This window comes from Artemia franciscana, chromosome 3, assembly GCF_032884065.1.
Source record: "Artemia franciscana chromosome 3, ASM3288406v1, whole genome shotgun sequence".
NCBI classification, from domain to species: Eukaryota; Metazoa; Arthropoda; class Branchiopoda; order Anostraca; family Artemiidae; genus Artemia; species Artemia franciscana.
In genome coordinates this window covers 12,446,995-12,466,437 of record NC_088865.1, presented here as the reverse complement: position 1 = coordinate 12,466,437, position 19,443 = coordinate 12,446,995, and the positions used below count along the sequence as shown (strand labels likewise).

The following is a 19,443-nucleotide window of genomic DNA, read 5'->3' as shown; positions in this document are numbered from 1 at the left end:
AGAGATTGTCATTTGTTCAAAAATAGTCAAAAAATAATATGATAAGGCCTCTGGAGTTGACAAAATCCTCCAGAGTTAGGGGGTAAGGGTTGTAAGATATACACCAGGGGTCTGTAAGGTTTTTAGGGAGGGGGTGATCGTGTGAACTTTAAAAGAGGCCCATTTGATTGGAAATGTATAATTCTAGTTCTCTTTTAAGATTCAAACATGATCGAGAGCAACTAGACCCTCTGCCTGACATCCTCTTTTCCCAAAATTCATTTAATTGAAATTGTGAGATAGCCATTTAGTTACCAATGGTCCAAAGATCATATAACAATGTCTTTATGATGGACATAACCCCCCAGAGCCCATGGGCAAGGGTTGTAAGTCATACTCCGGGGCATCTAAGGGTTTTGTGAACAGGTGGTCGCATAAACTTTGAAATGGTTGGAGTTCATTGGAAGTCATTGGAAGAGTGGAATTCGGAAGTTTTAGTGCCCTTTTTAAGAGTCAAAAATGGATGGAGGACAATCAGCCCCGCTCCCAAGCCTATCATTCTCCAAAACATATCAGACCGAAATTTTAAGAAATCCATCTTGTTCAGTCTTGTTGAAAGGTCCAGTAATTATGTCTTTGGGGATGTCAACCTCCCCACAGTCCTCAGGACAAGGGCTGTAAGCTAGGCAATTCGTTTATTGTCAACACATAGTATATATTATTGAGAAAGATATGCATGATTGAACTTTACTTTCCAAGAAGACGAAAGGCATTCAGGTAAGCCTTTTATGGAATATTGAACTAAACCAAACAAGTTATGTGTATACAGATTGTCAGAAGTGTGTAACACTGGAATAATTGAGCATATTACTTTGGAAAATTAAGGAAAGGATAAGGGATATGATCAAAATGGCAATATTTGTAGGCTACAAATACTACTACTACCACACTATTCCATTCACAATATTGAGGAGAAATTCGGAGTAAATCAAAAGACACTATGTGCATGGACACTGTCAAAATAGCGTATCTTAAGTATCGGTTTGGGTATTAAGCTGGAACTTTCAGAGAATGCTTAAAGGGGAAGATCGTCTCACTAAAAAGCAATAAGTGCACACTACTACTAATACCACTGTTACTTGCTACATTTACTACTACTACTACTACCAGTACTTATATTGCAACTACTTGTAAAGCTAAGAGCATTGAGATGAAAATTTCAAAAAGTGTATGAACTAAGAAACAGGTTGTCAAAAGGACATACCAGCAATGTCATATCAATGGCTAATTATTTTAAGTTGAAACTTTCAGGACTTAATAAGAGGGATGTTCTACTAACCAAAGGAAATATGTTAATACCCTAATGCAAGTAATACAACCGCTCTTCAATACTTTTACTAGTAATATCAGTGCTACTACCTTGACTATTATTACAGCTATGCCTAAGGGTATGAAGGCAAAATTTTCAAGGAATTTTGAGGCGGGAAGGTGAACTGAATCACAACTTATCTTAGAAACAGTTTGGTGTGTGAAGTCGAAAATAACAGGGCTTGTTGTGAGGGATGTTGAACTAACCAAAAGAAATTATTTGCATCCTAATGTTACTGCTTCTACTCATACTACTACTACCGTTACTATTATTACTACTTCTATTACTATTACTGCCAATAAAGCAAAGGCTACGACAATTAATTCTACTGTTACTACTGCAATTAAAACTAAGGATATTAAGGCAAAAAATTTGAGATATATAGAAACTGTATGGAACTAATTCGAAGCACACTATGCCCAAACAGATTGTCAAGCAGACACATCAGAAATGTTTCAGGAACGGTTGATGGCATTAAGCCAAAACGTTCAGCAACTGATGAAGGGGATGTCGAAAAAATCAAAGGTGTTATGCCTATACTACTGCAAATGCTGCTGTAACTAATGCGACTGTGCAAGTTAAGGGTATTAAGGTGAAGTTTTTAAGGAATATTTAGGTGGATGTTGAAATAAATCAAAACAAACTATAGAATGTGGACTTTCAAAAAGGTGACAAAGCAATATCTGAAGAACAACTTATATTATTAAGTTAGACCTTTAAGAGTAAGTTGTAGGGGATTTTGAACTAGCCAGAAAGCACTATGTGTGTACTTTCAATACTACCTCTACAGTTACTGTAACTAATGATGCTAAGGATATTAAGATGAAACTTTTAGGGAAAGTTTAGGAGGAGTCTCAATTAAACGAAAAAATTATATGTATGCAGGTTTCCACAAGAGCATATACGCAATATCAAAGCCAAATAATCGTAGTACCACTCTATAATTACTAAAAATATCATTCTAGAAATATCATCAGAAATATCACAATTTGCCCTTTATTGAAAACAAAATCCATTTTCAATGTTTTCACTTTTGTACTTTCATAAATAAAAGATCATCAAAACGTTAAGGAATAGACATCAGTATATGTCAATTAAACTGAAAATCCGTAGTTATTTGTTTTTGTTTGTTTTGCTTTTTTTTAGTAAAACGCAAATTACGCTCTGGTTTTGAGAGTGCAAGGGGGTTACCAGCCCTGCTCATGTTAATTTCTGCTCGTTTTCAGTTTGAATCGGCTGTTTATTGTAATTTATGTTTATTTTGAATTTCAATTATTTTTTGAAGGGGTATGTGGAAGTTTTACGCCTGGAAGATTATTTGACTTTATTTCTGCTCATTTTTGGCTAAATAGAGCTCTTTACTTTTCTTTGAAAAACTTGTTTGTGGAAAAGGTTTTCTAAATTAATCCATGAAATAATCAAGACTATACATAGAAGCTAGCTTTATTACAATAAATTCTGTACGGAAGAAATACGCATCAAAAATTTGTTTATATGCATTTTTGCTACGTTTCTACGAGACAGACAAAATTAAAGGACGGGAGGGGGTCAAACCACTCTCTGGATACGGCCTTGCTTCTAAGAAAATGTATTTCAGCATTAGTGTTTATAGATTTCACACATTTAATTAGTCTCGACTGCCTAATCTAAGTTAATTTATGAATTTATAGGGTTTTCTTCATAACTGAAGAGCTTTATGGCGTTGAAAAGCTCTTAAGAAAACCAGTCTGTCATTCAACTAGACTAAAAAAGAGTTTACTTGGCTTTAATCATAAAGAAAGTATTCCTACCCCAGAAGTAAAACTTTGTGACATGATAATAAACATTTTCTTCGAGTATAGTGCATCTTGGTCTACCAGAGGTTTTAATATTGAATCGACTCGTCTTTTGTTAGTTTTATTTGTTAATTTTGTCGATTTTACTGATAGTCCAAAAAGCTTACGGTACGATTGTATCTTCGAAAGCTTCATATAGTCAACAGATTAGGGCCCAGCAATATTCAGTGATGGTTACACCACATGTCTTGGCGCTCTCTCCTTTTTGGGTTGTCCTTTCTGGTGAGAATAAAAGTAGGTCTACAATGCGTTCTTGTTACTACCGTTTTTCTAAATTCCTTTCGCACTTGCTTCCTTGGAAGCGTAATGCAGCTATTAGCAACCATTACAACATACCGGACCCGTAAATGGTTGTTCAGGAAAGACTAGAGAAGTTTTATACGATTTAACTGAAAATGAATTGTGTGACTAAAAAATGAGCAGAACCACCAGAACCAACTTCCAAGCTTAAAACCATCACAAATAAACATCAATAAATAAATGACACCCAAAACAAAAGTAAATTATAATATTTAACAGAATCAAACTCAAAACCAGTAAAAATTATTATGAGCAGGGCCGAAAAACCCCACGCCTTTGCACTTTACTGAAAACAAAACACATTTTCAGTGTTTTAGCTTTGTTGACTTGAATGAATGTAAAATTATTAAAACTTTGAGGGATAAATATCAGAACATGCATATTAAACTGACATTCCATGGTAATGTTTTTTAATACAAAAACACCTCATAAACACCTCTCTATGATGTTCTAGTAACCCACTAGCTCTGGGAGAGAAAAAAGGGACACATCAGCACTACCCAAGCAAAAAAAAGAAAATGATTTTCCTAGTTGCTCAAGGCGGGCGACTTTAATTACCCTGTACAAGGCCATTTGCTCGTACTGATTCCAATAGTGATTTTTTTTTCGATTCGACTCCATTTTCAATAGGTTTCAGGCTCTTTTTCTAGATCACTATAAATTTATTTTCACATTGAACTTTTGCTTTTAAGATTAACCAAAATAATAGTTACCATTCCTAAATCAGCTTCAGAAGACAATTTTTTCCTATTTGCAAGTTTTTATTAAAACACATTTTTCAGGTTTTAGTTACTATGGGCTATGGTCCGCTCTTTACTATGTTGCTGCTACTACTGCTACAATCAAACAGTTCGTGGTAACGAACTATAGTAAGGAGCGACCCGGCTCAATAGTAACCAAAACTCTAAAAAATTGAATTTTGATATCAATAGCTACATAAAAAGAATCACATTTTAATGCTGATTTTAAATATATAAGTTTCATCAAGTTTAGTCTTACCCATCAAAAGTTACGAGCCTGAGAAAATTTGCCTTATTTAGGAAAGTAGGGGGAAACACCCCCTAAAAGTCGTAGGATCTTAACGAAAATGACACCACCAGTTTCAGCATATCAGAGAACCCTACTGTAGAAGTTTCAAGCTCCTATCTACAAAAACGTGGAATTTTGTATTTTTTGCCAGAAGACAAATCACGGGTGCGTGTTTATTTGTTTTTTTGTTTTTTTTTTCTTTTCCCCAGGGGTCATCGTATCGACCAAGTGGTCCTAGAATGTCGCAAGAGGGCTCATTCTAACGTAAATGGAAAGTTCTAGTGCCCTTTTTAAGTGACCAAAAAATTGGAGGGCATCTAGGCCCCCTTCCACGCTCATTTTTTTCCCCAAAGTCAACGGATCAAAATTTTGAGATAGCCATTTTGCTCAGCATAGTCAAAAACCATAATAACTATGTCTTTGGGGATGACTTACTCCCCCACAATCACTGGGGGAGGGGCTGCAAGTTACAAACTTTGAACAGTGTTTACATTTAATAATGGTTATTGGGAAGTGTACAGACGTTTTCAGGGGGATTTTATTTTGTTTGGGGGTGGGGCTGAGGAGAGGGGCTATGTTGGAGGATCTTTCCTTGGAGGAATCTGTCACGGGGGAAGAAAAATTCAATGAAAAGGGCGCAGGATTCTCTTGCATTACTATAAGAAAACAATGAAAAATAAACATGAAAACGGTTTTTCAAATGAAAGGAAGAAGTAGCATTGAAACTTAAAACGAACAGAGATTATAACGCATATGAGAGTTTCTAAAAATACTTTAGCATAAAGAGCGAGGTATTTAGGAGGAGATAAATACCTTGCTCTTTATGCTAAAGTAATTTTAGTAATTTCAACTATCTCCACCCCTTATTTCTCAAAATAGTCTGATCAAAACTAAGAGAAAGCCATTTAGCCAAAAAAAAGAATTAATATACAAATTTCATTTTAATAATTTATGCGCGGAGAGCCAAAACCAAACATGCATTAATTCAAAAACGTTCAGAAATTAAATAAAAAAAAAATATTTTTTCAGCTGAAAGTAAGGAGCGACATTAAAACTTAAAACGAACAGAAATTACTCGGTATATGAAATGGGTTGTCCCCTCCGCAATTCCTCGCTCTTTACGCTAAAGTTTGTCCATTTCATATACGGAGTAATTTCTGTTCGTTTTGTTTTAATGTCGCTCCTTACTTTCAGCTAAAAAAATATTTTCAAATTTGGGTTCTCATGAGAACCAAATCAAATTTGGGTTCTCATTATCATTGCCCTGAGTTATTGTCTTCCAAAAGATGTCCTTTCGAACAAAGTCAAAGGGGTCTTTGTCACCCTCTTCACTTGAATACGTAAATAAGCATTAAAAGTAATACTATACCTTCATTACCACTGTTGTCTAAATCAGAATCTGATAATTCATAATAAATATTTGTTGTCTCCCTTCGTCTCAGAGTCAGTCTTTCTTGAACAGGTGATATCGATTGGGCCATTGATAGACACTCTTTTTGAACATGTCTTTGAGGTATACACTCTTTATCTAGATCTTTAAGGCCAATTTCTTGATTTTGGTTGTCCTGCTTTGATTGATTTGGAATGAGAGGAAGTATGGTATCCATAGAAACGGGTGCTGAATTCACCTCTATATTCTGTGTTTTGACAAAATTCGATGTATCAACATCGGAACCTGGAATAATAAGAGACGAGATCTTTAATTTAGGTAATTTTGCCTTACTCATATTGCAAAGAATGTCATTTTCGCAAATAAGAGTTTAATGGAGTCAATTCTCTGAAATTATGTAGGTAGGGGGATATATTTTTCGAATTTCAGGAGGGGGGAATTTGGAAATGCAGTAAATTTTTTCGTGAAAGTACAGAGAGACGGTCTTTTCCAATGAAAATAGCAGAACTGATGTTTTTTAATCTTTGGGGGTGATGGGGGATGTTAAGCACTGCAATTTCTACCCTCTTTTCTGAAAGACACACCCAAACAGATCACAAAATACAAGATCAATACCACTTTATTTTTTTTGACATTAGCATGAGCTTTCTTTCTGTAGAACCTTTCACATTAAAATTATCTAAAAACTAATAATACATCTCTTTGGAAGAAATAATAAAATGAAAAGAAAAACAGACACAAATATATGACTTTCATCTCTTTGTAACATTTAATAAGCATCAATTCTGAAATAGATTAGAGGGTTTCATCTATTTTTTAAGCGTTTTTGAGGATAAATGAACAAAGCCCTACACATAATATGCTGCTCTGATTCCATAGATATAGCTGCCTACTTATATCACAGACCCTTCACTGTTGTCATCTGTCTCATAATGCTTGTAACTGCCTACTGCCTATATGTCATGAATTTTTCAAGCCAATAGCAGAAAAAACTTATGTTTTGCAAATGTAGACAGCAATGGTTTTCATTTGCAACGATTTCAGCTTCGAGTTGTTATACATTAATGTGACCAAAATACGGAACGTTTTGTCTTGGTTGATGTTTACAAGAAATTCAAGTTTTATAGAAAACAGAATCGGCCCCACATTTTGGGCATCACATTTGGGCAGAATTGATGCATTCAAAATATTCAATTTTTATTTCCTGCATAGGTGTTGAACTAGCCAAGTACTTACGAATTCAATTTCAGGTTTAATAGACGCAGAAAGTTTACGACCATGTTTTTGGCCGTCGTGATTCTTTTAGTCTATGATAATCAAAATATTTACTTTTAATAATGGCGTAAAGAATCAAGCATCTTCTGGTCGGAACTATAAACAAAATATATTGTAAATCTCTATTTATTCATATATATATATATATATATATATATATATATATATATATATATATATATATATATATATATATATATATATATATATATGTATATATATACATATAATCACTAAGTCTTATTTTCTTTTTCGATATTTTCACTACATATCTACCTTCTTATTCTTCAATGATTCGATTTACAGATGCAGAGGGGTGTATTCACATCCACTTTTGAAAGTTTTATAACAAGGAAATCTAATCTTCAACTGGTATATTTTAGGAAGATAGTATATAAATATATGTGCGTGTGTATATTCGTCTGTGTGTGTTTGTACGAATAGCTCATTAGTATATGAAAAGCACAAAAAGGTATATTCTACCTTCAACAATTGGTGCTGCCGATATTGATTGATCAGGGTAAGCCTTAGACATCTGGACAGCACTATCCGATTCAGTTTCAAAATCCAGCACGAGATCTGTCCTAGATGGTCGAGGTCCATATGACAAAAAAGAATCGTTGGCATTCAAACTTATAGAATCTTCATTTGATGACGGATCTTTGTCTTTCCAGTCTTAAAAAATACAGTAGATATAAGTATTCTTATAAAACGTATTAGTCATCAGATGAAGATTTCATTAAAAATAATCAAACAAATAGACAATTTGGACAAATTTTACTTGAAAAAAAAAACTTATTGAGCAACCATTTAGTGTCCAGGAGCCTATTGGAAAGAAAGAAAAAGAGCAAAGATGGAACAACATCCTAAACCTGACAAACCTGATTGCAGGGCAGCGCCATCAAATTAAGGAGAAAGAGAGTCATTTGAATAACCAGTGAAATAAAAAGCTAATAAAATATGTTTTCGCCCTCGAAGGTACTGCTCTCGTTGTGGCGCCGCTCGAGTCATGATTTACTTCCTTACCCAATAACTTTGGATCTAGGGTGACTTTTTTGGAACTAAAAGGAGCCAAATAAAAACTATTAGAACCTAGAAAAGGGCAGTAAAATGTACACATAATCCCTTGCCCTGGCCTCCCACCTTCCTTTCTCAAACAGGATCTGCAACTCTTTAACTCCATTCCCCACACCGTTCCCAATATATTATGAATACACTATTTCGATGAACTGAATATGCAGAGTGTATTCCGATTTATCTTAAGTCAAGTGTACAATCCACTTGAGCACCCTTCCCACTTTGAGCACCCTTCCCCCAATCTAATCCCTTACGTCGTATTTTCTGCGAGATTAATGCATAGTTTTTGATAACTTGGATGAAAAAAAGGTATTTGACTTTAGTTCAGCCCCCCCCCCCACTCCATATTCTCTGAACGTTCCAATTTAGTACTCCAATTCATTCTTCAGATTTTACATATACGGTACAGTAATTTGACAACTCAGCAGCACAATGTATTTTGATTTTCCTTCCTGCTCTCGCTTAACCTTCTATACCTCCCATAGGAACTTCATGCAGGCGAACTTAATTTTATCCATATAGGAGATACAATTGTTTAATCTATTCCTACATTAATTTTACACATCCCTTGTCCCAGCCACACCCTTCCTTTCTGCAACAGTACCTGATACTCTTAATTCCATATCCTAGCTATGCTTGAGACTTTGCAGACATAGTATTTTGATGAAATGGGTCCAAACATTGTCTTTTAATTTAACTCCCATCCCCTTTTTCCCAGCTGAAATTCTAAACCTTATTTACATGTACATATTACATTTCATGAAAATGCTGTTGAAAAACTATGAGAACTTCTCGAATTAAACCAAATTATGAACAAGAAGTTTTTGCCCGTATTTGGACACTCTAACCACCCTCCTTCAAAACAATACTTGATCCTTTTCAAAAAGAGAGCAAGATTCCTAAAAATCGTCTCAAAATCCCTCAAAGAAGCCCCCTTTACCATTCGAAAACAAAGTTGAAGCAATTTCCATTATTTACAACAATTGGCCCATGGGGTTTAAGGTCGTATATTCCTTGAAGTTACTTATTGCATCTGTCTGCTGCTCTAAACAAAGTGATTATTTCAAAATTTTCATTGGATGTGTCTGTTTTCAGTTTGCGCTGCCTGTAATTGGAACTCTTTTCTAACTGAAGTTATTTTAAATATCGCGCTGATGTAGGACAATTTTCGGATACCAAATTAAACTTCAAAAAATTTTCCGATACCAAAGTTTAAACTGCTGTCCCTCTGTTTGTATTGATTCTACTTCATATTAATTATATCTATATATTTTTATTATTCCAATCCATTCATTAATTTATTGATATGAACTCAAAAAGAGAGGCAAAACCTTACCATCAAAGCGTAGAATATCTGCTTTGGAAATCTTAGAAAGGTCATCGCTTTGTTTGATTTTATAATCAGCCATAGAGTCTACGCTAGACCCTATCAAATCCCTTTGAAATCCATTTGAAAACATCCAACCAGTGTTGACATAAGCTTCCATGTTTTTATCGCACAACGGATCCATGTCTTCTACTAATACTAAAACTACAACTAACAACTCACGGCAGCACACAGCCGCTTGAGGCCAACAAAACTATTCACGCTCCTCCTCCATCCCAATCTATTCAAAGCCTCCCTGTTTACACCCTCCCAGGAAGTTCCCATTTCCTTTAAATCTTTCTTTATGACATCCTTTCACCACATACGAGGACGACCTGCTTTCTGATTAGCCTTAGACGGTTGGCCGAAATGGGCAATCTCCGGCGATCTGTCATCCTTCATCCACAGAACTGCCCTACCCATGTCAACCTTTCTTTCATTATAGCCCTAGAGAGCGGGATTGAACCATATTTTTCGTACAGCCTACTCTTTGAAATACGGTCAGTCGTCCGGGTACCCAGAACAATCCGTAGACAATTTCTCAGGAAAACATCTAATAAATCTTCAACCGCTTCATCTGCTGGAAGAAAGATTACGGATGCGTGCTTATTTGTTTGTTTTCCCCAGGGGTGATCGTATCGACCCAGTGGTTCTAGAGCATCGGGAAATGGCTCATTTTTAACAGATACTTAAAGTTCTAGTGCCTTTTTTAATTGAACAAAAAAATTAGACTGCAACTAGGCCCCTTTCCACGCCCCCTTTTCCCCAAAATCGTTTGATCAAAATTCTGAGATAGTTATTTTGTTCAGCATAGTTGACATGCCTAATAACTATGTCTTGGAGATGACATGACTCCTCAAAGCCCCGGGGAAAGCTCTTTAAGCTATAAAATTTGCCCATTGTTTACGAATAGTATTTGTTATTGTGAAGAATACACACATTTTTCTATGGAGATGGAAGGTTCCGGGGGGTGAACTTTTCTGGAGAAATTGCATACTGGGGGAATTTGCCAGAATTCCTATACGAAATTTCTTTAATGTCTTGCTTTCTCTTTACCGACTCAATTTTACGCATGGAGGTGTTTAGGGTAATTGTCCAGGGTAAATTATCACCAAGATTCAATTGTCTAGAGGAATATTTCCGTGGGAAGGGGGATTTTTGCGTGGAGGTGAAGCCAGATTTACTGCTCTTATTTAAAAAACTATCAGAAATTAAAATAAAAAAAACAAGTTTTTCAACTGAAAATAAAGGAGCAACATTAAAACTTAATACAAATGGAAATTATTACATATATGAGGAGGATAGTCCCTTCCTCAATACCTCACTCTTTGCGGTAAAGTTTAAATTTGTCCAAACTATTGAAAAACGACTCGTGAAACACAAGGGTCGTAGAACAGTAAGTAGCTTTTTTAAAAGTACCGAAAAACTTTAGCGTGAAGAGCGAGGTGTTGAGGAAGGGGCAACCCACCTCATATGCGTAATAATTTCTGATCGTTTTAAGTTTTAATGTTGCTCCTTACTTTCAGTTGAAAAAACTTGTTTTTTTACTTAATCATTATTCAGAACAAAGATCCTATCAAAATTTAAAAAAATATCTATTCAACAAAAAACATGTCAAAAACTTCAAAACAAGCAAAACTCCTTAATTTAAAAGAAAAAAGGAATTCAAAGAATTAGTGAAAACATAGAAATAAAGAAAAACAAGCAAACATAGAACAATCATAAGCGACGACTGTCCAAATAAAAAATGGTGAAAAACTAGCAGGATTTTTTTTTTTCTGTCGGGATGCAGGACAGACATTTTTCATATCTGGGGGTAAAGAAACGAACGGGGGACAAAGTAGAAAAGGCTTGAGAAGCAGGCAGAGTTAAGGATAATTTGGGTGGAGTACTTTTAGGGGAAAATATTTTCCTAGGAAGGTTTGTTATTGTGTGTTTTTTTTTCAAACTGAGGCGCAACATACTTTACCTGCATTCTAGCATTTCCCACCTAGCTTCTATTTTAAAATTAAATTAAAAAAACTAGTTTTTTAACTGAAAGTAAGGAGCGACATTAAAACTTAAAACGAACAAAAATTACTCCGTATATGAAATGGGTTGTCACCTCCTCAACGCCTCGCTCTTTACGCTAAAATTTTTAATTGTTTCAAAAAGTAGAATTGTGGCAAAGAGTCAAACTTTAGCGTAAAGAGCGAGGGATTGCAGAGGTGACAATTTCATATACAGAGTAATTTTTGTTCGTTTTAAGTTTTAATGTCGCTCCTTACTTTCAGTAAAAAAAAATAGTTTTTTTTAATTTAATTTCTGAACGTTTTTGAATTAATGCATGTTTGATTTTGGCTCTCTGCACATAAATTATTAAAATAAAATTTGCATATTAATTGTTTTTTTGGCTAAATGGCTTTCTCTTAGTTTTGATCAGACGATTTTGAGAAATAAGGGGTGGGGAAGGAGGCCTAGTTGCCCTCCAATTTTTCGGTTACTTAAAAAGGCAACTAAAACTTTTAATTTTTAACGAACATTTTTATTAGTAAAAAATATACGTAACTTTAGAATTAACTTACGTAACAAACTTTTATATTTTTATTTTTTTTATTATGTATATGAGGGGGTTTGTCCCCTCGTTAATACCTCGCTCTTCACACTAAATCTTAAGTTTTGTCCCAAATCTTTAAGAATAACCCCTGAATCAGAAAGACCTTAGAATAAATAGTTGAAATTACTAAAAATACTTTAGCATAAAGAGCGAGGTATTTATCTCCTCCTAAATACCTTGCTCTTTATGCTAAAGTATTTTTAGAACCCCTCATATGCGTAATAATCTCTGTACGTTTTAAGTTTTAATGCTACTCCTTACTTTCAACTGAAAAACTTTTTCATGCTTATTTTTTCATTGTTAGTTTTTTACAATAATGCTAGAAAATCACGCACTCTTTTCATTGAATTTCTCTTCCCCCATGACATATTCCTCCAAGGAAAGATCCTCCCACATAGCCCTCTCCTCTCAACCCCACCCCCAAACCAAAAAAAACCCTGAAAACGTCTGTACACTTCCCAATTACCATTACTGTATGTAAACACCGGTCAAAGTTTGTAACTTGCAGCCCCTCCCGCAGGGACTGTGGGGGAGTAAGTCATCCCCAAAGACATAGTTATTATGGTTTTCGACTATGCAGAACAAAAAGGCTATCTCAAAATTTTGATCCGTTGACTTTGGAAAAAAAAATTAGCGTGGGAGGGGGCCTAGGTGCCCTCCAATATTTGGTCACTTAAAAAGGGCACTAGAACTTTTCATTTCCGTTAGGATGAGCCCTCTTGCGACATTCTAGGACCACTTGGTCGATACGATGACCCCTGGAAAAAAATAAAATAAACACGCACCCGTGATCTGTCTTCTGACAAAAAATACGAAATTCCACATTTTTGTAGATAGGAGCTTGAAATTTTTGCTATAGGGTTCTCTGACACGCTGAATGCGATGGTGTGATTTTCTTTAAGATTTGTGACTTTTAGGGAGTGTTTCCCCCTATTTTCCAAAATAGGGCAAATTTTCTCAGGCTCATAACTTTTGATGACAAAGACTAAATTTGATAAAACTCATATATTTAAAATCAGCATGAAAATTTGATTCTTTTGATGTATCTTTTAGCATCAAAATTCCGTTTTTTAGAGTTTCTTTTACTATTGAGCCAGGTCGCTCCTTATTACAGTTCGTTACCACGAACTGTTTGAGAAGATAGTATGGAACTTTACATTCTTTCTTTGAATATCATTCGCAGGGCTTTTTTTTATATATTCTTTAATACCTGGCTCTCTCCCAGGAGATGTCAGGTTACCTAACAGGACATCCATATTCAAAATAAGATCTGAAAAAGGAAGTATAAATTAATAAAAAAATGTTAAGGGGGGCCCCAAAATTATTTATTGGCATAAAAACGGAGATAGACGCATCAGCTTCACGGATAATATTTTTACCATGGATACCCAACTTTACAATAGGAGATATTGAAACAACACGTTATTTCAAGGGCGATACAGAAACTTCAACAGGAGCAAAATTCAGAAACTAGACCAGGGAGTTAAGGAGAAAAATGTCGGCATTATCATAGATTCAAACGGGTTTACTTCCATGTATAAGCGTTAAGCATTATTCGCAATACCACTGAAGATACTAATGGGCCTGCTCATTCATTATGCAGTATGAATGACCTAACAACAGTTAGGTCACCGACAAGTTTTATGGGAAATCCCGCAGCAAGGCTGATAGTAAGGGTAGTAAGGCTCATAGCTAAGCAAAGAAGGGGCACTTGAAGTACTCTGTGATGGAATTGAGAGATATAAGAATTGCAGTTAAGATTTTTTATTACTTGTGATCTATTCAATAAGGAGGTAATGAAAGTACCTAGAAATAGTGCATACTGTATCAACTAACAGGTTTCTCACCAATTGCTGCGTGATCAAAATCTCTATGGAGGACAAAGAAAATTGAACTTAATCGAGCATTAGGTTTTTCAAGAATTTTTCCAATAGAATTGTTACGATGAACTCGGTAATGGGAGGTTCAAGTGGCTCTGAAGTTCCCGTTTGCCTCAGACCAGTAAAGGCTAAGATTCTTTGCTTTAGACATTCTGCAAGGAATCTTTTATAATAATTCAAGAATAAGAATAAAATAGTTTCAAGAATAATTGAGTGAGAGATATAGAGTAAACACTAGTAAAACCAGTATAGCAGTCCTTTTTTTAAAGAAGATAGTGAAACCCTTATTTCATATCTGTGAAAATTGTCTTGAGGAAGAAACACAAGGGATTTCAGAGGAGATCACTGACAGCAGTAATAAGGGGAAATCGGATATCTCATGGGCACACGCTTGTTTTTATTACTTCCTCAATTTTTCTTCCAGTCTCCAAGGGAAAATAGAGAGTAAGAACGGCGAAAACCTCAATTGATAATTGATACGACAATGGAGGAAGGGTACTCTATACTTAAAAACGTAGTACTCACTCAGAGCCAACAATAACTGTAGTCGTGACAGATTGTTCAGATAAAGCCCCAGGGTGAATGAATGAAAAATCGTATTCAATTTTAAAGTCGGGCATGCTATCTGTCGTAAACGACTGTGATCCACGTGGCAAAACTGAATGTTTAACGTCTGGACCACCATTTTGGTCAACAAAAGCTCTTTGCTCTTTTAAAGTCTAAAAGAGCATATCTATTTAACAGCTATATGTATTAAAAAGGTCGTGGTAACGTGCAAGTAAGGAATGACAGGGGTCAATAGTGACAGAAACTCTAAAAAACTGAAATTTGGATATCAATTGATAAAGTAGTAACACCTTAGGCGCCACAACGACACCCATACCCCATCGATCCCCGTTACCGGGACTTTTTCCCCCGGTGCCCGGTAACGATAAAGAACAATATCGAAACTAAATGGGCTTGTATATCATTTATAATCATGAGTTCTAAAAATACCCCTTCCTACTAGCCATTCTTGAACTTTTGAATTCCATCCACGGAATATTTTTGAACCTGGACCTTCGGGGGACGGAAAGGAGCAATATCAAAACTAAAAAGCGTATAAACACTGCCTTCGGGTTGATTGCGAGCTTAGCCCTTGAGGCAAACTTTATTTACTTTTGATTCTGAACATTTTGACGCTTGTTTTTGAACTTAAACTTTTTCTAATTTGGATTATATTTTGGAGCTTAGAATTTTTGGAACTTAATTTTTTCTAACTTGGAATTTTTTTAACTTGAAATTTTCTTTTTTTTTTCGTGTCCTAGAATGACTTGTAATCTTTAGTGAATATGGTTTTTTGGATTTTTTTTTATGTGGGTGCCCCCGTGGTACTCTATGGCTGGTCTTAGACAGTACCAAGTTTATTGCATGTTTTCAAACAATATTATTTAAGAAAACTTACATCATACATTAAAACGTGAAGAAGAAATGTTTCAAGAAAGTGTGTGCACAGGATAAACTTATCGTGGCGTTGAATACTGACAAAAAGAATATTTGAACTATGAAACAAGTACTAGTAGTAACAGTGTTAAAAATGTATGCGTGCGTTGCTATAAAAGAGAGATTAGATTCCTATGGACTACCGAATAAATTCACCATTATTGATGGCAGATATGAAAGAGTTACATTTCCAGAGATGATAGCAGTCAAAGAGAATGCAAACATAAAACTATCAATGGATGACGAAGGTCGATTTCTTCCTTATGGTTCCAGTAGCAAATTACCTGTTGATAGATCCTATCACCGTCTTTCTGGTGTTAGCGTTCAAATGAAACCAAATAGAAAAAGAAAGACCCACTGCTGCACCAATATCATTATGCATATATTTTTATGTCCCAAAACTGCAAACTATGTAATAATAATGTGGTAAAAGACAGTGAAGTCACAGTAAAATAAAAAAGGCACCTACAAACGGTACTAGTACCATCGACAGTTTACCAACGGATACAGTCAACGAACCCATGGTTCCAGTAGCAAATTACCTGTTGATAGATCCTATCACCGTCTTTCTGGTGTTAGCGTTCAAATGAAAGCAAATAGAAAAAGAAAGACCCACTGCTGCACCAATATCATTATGCATATATTTTTATGTGCCAAAACTGCAAACTATGTAAAAATAATGTGGTAAAAGACAGTGAAGTCACAGTAAAATAAAAAAGGCACCTACAAACGGTACTAGTACCATCGACAGTTTACCAACGGATACAGTCAACGAACCCAATAATACCCATGATAAAATATGCGATGCCATTGCAGCTGAAACCATGTTAAGAGTCGTGTATGATCCCGAAACGGAATAAGTGCCATGTCAAGTGGAAACATAATGATGGATTCAAAACACATTTATTTTTCATGTTGGTATTTTACATGCCATTACTTCAAAAAAATGTTTCATTGCACTACTTTGTTATGTTTCCATTATTGTTAGGGTACACTGGCAACTGCAATATTTAGAATGTTTATTCAAAAGTCGGGAAAAGGACTTAGACAAAGGTACTTACCAGAGTCTGAGATAGGTTAACAGTGTTGTTAAATTCCAAGTGTTTTTGTTGCTGGCTGAATACCAAAAAATTTTTAAGAGCACTTTTGACAACAACAAACTCAGCTAGCTGGTAAATTCCGACTGTTTTAGTTATCAACTACGCATAAAAAATTAAATAAAAGTACTTTTGAGTACAACAAACTAAGCTACTTGGTAAATTCCGAGTCTTTTAAACGGTGACTAAAGAAAAATGTATATATAAGCACTTTCGCATACGACAAACTTAGCTAGTAGGTGAATTCCGAGTGAATTCCGAAAAATTGATAAAAGCACTTTTGACTACAATAAACTCAAGTAGTCGATAAATTCAGAGTGTTTTAGTTGCTGGCTGAGTACAAAAGTATTAATAAGAGCACTTTTGACTACAATAAACTCAGCTAGATGGTACATTCCGAATATTTTAGCTACCGACTACGCATAAATAAATTAAATAGAAACACTTTTGAGCACAACAAACTCAGCTAATTGGTAAATTCAGAGTGTCTCAGTTGCTGACTGAGTATTAAAAATTTAATAAAAGCACTTTTGACTACATAAAAACTCAACTAGTTGATAAATTGGAAGTATTTTAGTTACTAGCTGAGTTGCATAAAAAATTAATAAAAGCGCTTTTAACTACAACAAAGTCAGTTAGCTGGAAAATTATGGGTGTTTAGTTACCGACAGCTAGGTTACATTAACTTAACTGTTTTCAAGTTAGGTTCATTTAGGTTCACTTAGAATGGCAGGCCATGCTAAGTGAACATAGCGAACTGAAACTGAAAGCAGTTAATTCTTAGATCGTTATAGTTAATATTGGGACGTGATACCAAGCATAGAACACCACGGGGTTAGCTGCATAAAAAAGCCAAAACACCATGTTCATCAAAGATTAAATTGAACGGTTTAAATGTGTGGTGGTTGAAAATAGGTGCCTTGAAAAGATGCCAAGTATTAGCGAACAATCGGAGGATATGAATAACTTTGAACTTATTTATTCGCATGTGTTAAATTTTGTCCAAAGTAATTGGATGCATTCGATTTCTGAGAAAGAAATTATTGAATATTTAGTGGATTTCTTTGCTTCACCAAAAATAGTTGAAGCTAAGGCTGATCTATGGTCGTAACTTGCGCCTGATGAAATTCCCCTCGCCGCAGTGGTGCAAAGTCGGCAACCAGTAATATTAAGGACATCCTCGATATTTTGAAGAAGTTTGATGAAGCTAGCTTCACTATGCCAACTTATGTGATTAAACTTCCAATTGAAGTTCCAGTGTTGCCAGTTGTGGCCTATTCACAATTAGCCTCTAAAGTTTCCAAAATTCATCAGCTTGTTCAAATTGTATCAGCAAAGTTGGACAATTACAGCCTCAATTACCATCAGTTACCAGAACCTGTAGGCTCTAATCTCCAGTCAACCACTATTGTCGTCTCTCAAGTGCCGTCTCATCTATCGGATCCTATTAAAAGGAAAGATTCTATTGATAAAACCAATGGCCATGAACTTGTTACCAGTATTCGCCCTGTTCACGATAAGTGGTAGGTACATATTGATAAATCTGCTGCCGAAGACTTCCGTGCATCTGTTCCCGTCATTCTCGCCGGTACGTCAACCAAATAAATTTCTAAGAAATATTCAGCCATTATAAAAGGTTTTCCAGAGGATTATGGGATTCAGTCTTTCATAAATTGTAGCGGTATTGTTGCTGCCAAAAGGCTGGGCTCTTCGAAAACAGTTAAGCTTGATTTTGTGGATTCTTTTGCTAAAGCTGCTTATTTCAAAGACGGTGTACGAATTTGTTATGATTTCTTTAGACTGAGCGAGTTTAAGGAAATTCCAAAGTATTGTATTAAGTGCCGATCGCCCCATCACTTCTAGTCTGCTTGTCCCCAGCCCTGCGCCCAAATGTGCTCGTTGTGCCGGCCGTCATATTAGTACGAAAGAAAATCCATGCAATGCCTCACCAAAATGTGCCAATTGCAATGGTGAACACATGTCCTTTAGCATGTCATGCTCCGTTCTCCGTGATCTTGCACAACAAACCTCTAAATGACTTTACAAATTTCAATTATATTGCACAATATCAATGGCACAAAACATAAAGATGCTTATATTGACGATCTGTACGAGAACTTTGACGTTATCTGCCTGCAAGAAACCTTGTTAACTGCCTCTAGCAGAAATTTCCTTCATCGAAGCTCTATTCATTCGGTTTCTACTTCTGAGGCAGTTACCACGCGTGGCCGCCCTTCTGGAGGTCTGACCTGTATTTTTTTTTAAAGTATTGACCTTCCGAACCCATCCCTTTTTTATTCGGATAAGCACATTCTTGCTGTGAGAGTAAATAGTACTGTGTTTGCTAATGTTTATCTTCCATATAAAAATAATACAGTGGGGTCAATAAATAGATTTGCTATTACATGCAAGTCTTTAAAGTCCGTGATGAATCGTGTCAAGGAAAATAAACTTGATTTTATAGTTCTTGGTGACTTCTGAAGAAAGATTTATCATACTCCTACATCCATCAATTTGGTAGTGTTTCTAATATTGATCATAAATCAGTTCGTCACAGCTAGAATGCTCGATTATTCATGTTGATATTGAGACTGATGACATTGACCATCTATCGCTTTCATTTACTGCTAAACTGAAATGTAACCTTTGCACTGTTGCCCCTATTGGGAATTCTAAATGGTTTAAACGTAGTAATTGGAAAAGAGCCGATATTGCTTTATATATACTGTCTTTATCTACATTGCTTAGTTGTATTCGTGTGCCTTACC

At 35.4% G+C, this 19,443-nt stretch overlaps 1 protein-coding gene across 1 annotated transcript in view; it reads right to left on the bottom strand.

Moving 5' to 3' along the window:
* The window catches only part of LOC136025463 (uncharacterized), a 190,634-nt gene that overhangs the window by 50,534 nt on the left and 120,657 nt on the right, over window positions 1–19,443 (bottom strand). Inside the window, exons 19-20 of the mRNA XM_065701494.1 lie at window positions 7,661–7,852; window positions 5,882–6,187 (exon numbers count right to left, since the gene is read on the bottom strand). Coding sequence (XP_065557566.1) covers window positions 5,882–6,187; window positions 7,661–7,852 — 498 coding nt within the window. The remainder of the gene's footprint in view (window positions 1–5,881; window positions 6,188–7,660; window positions 7,853–19,443) is intronic.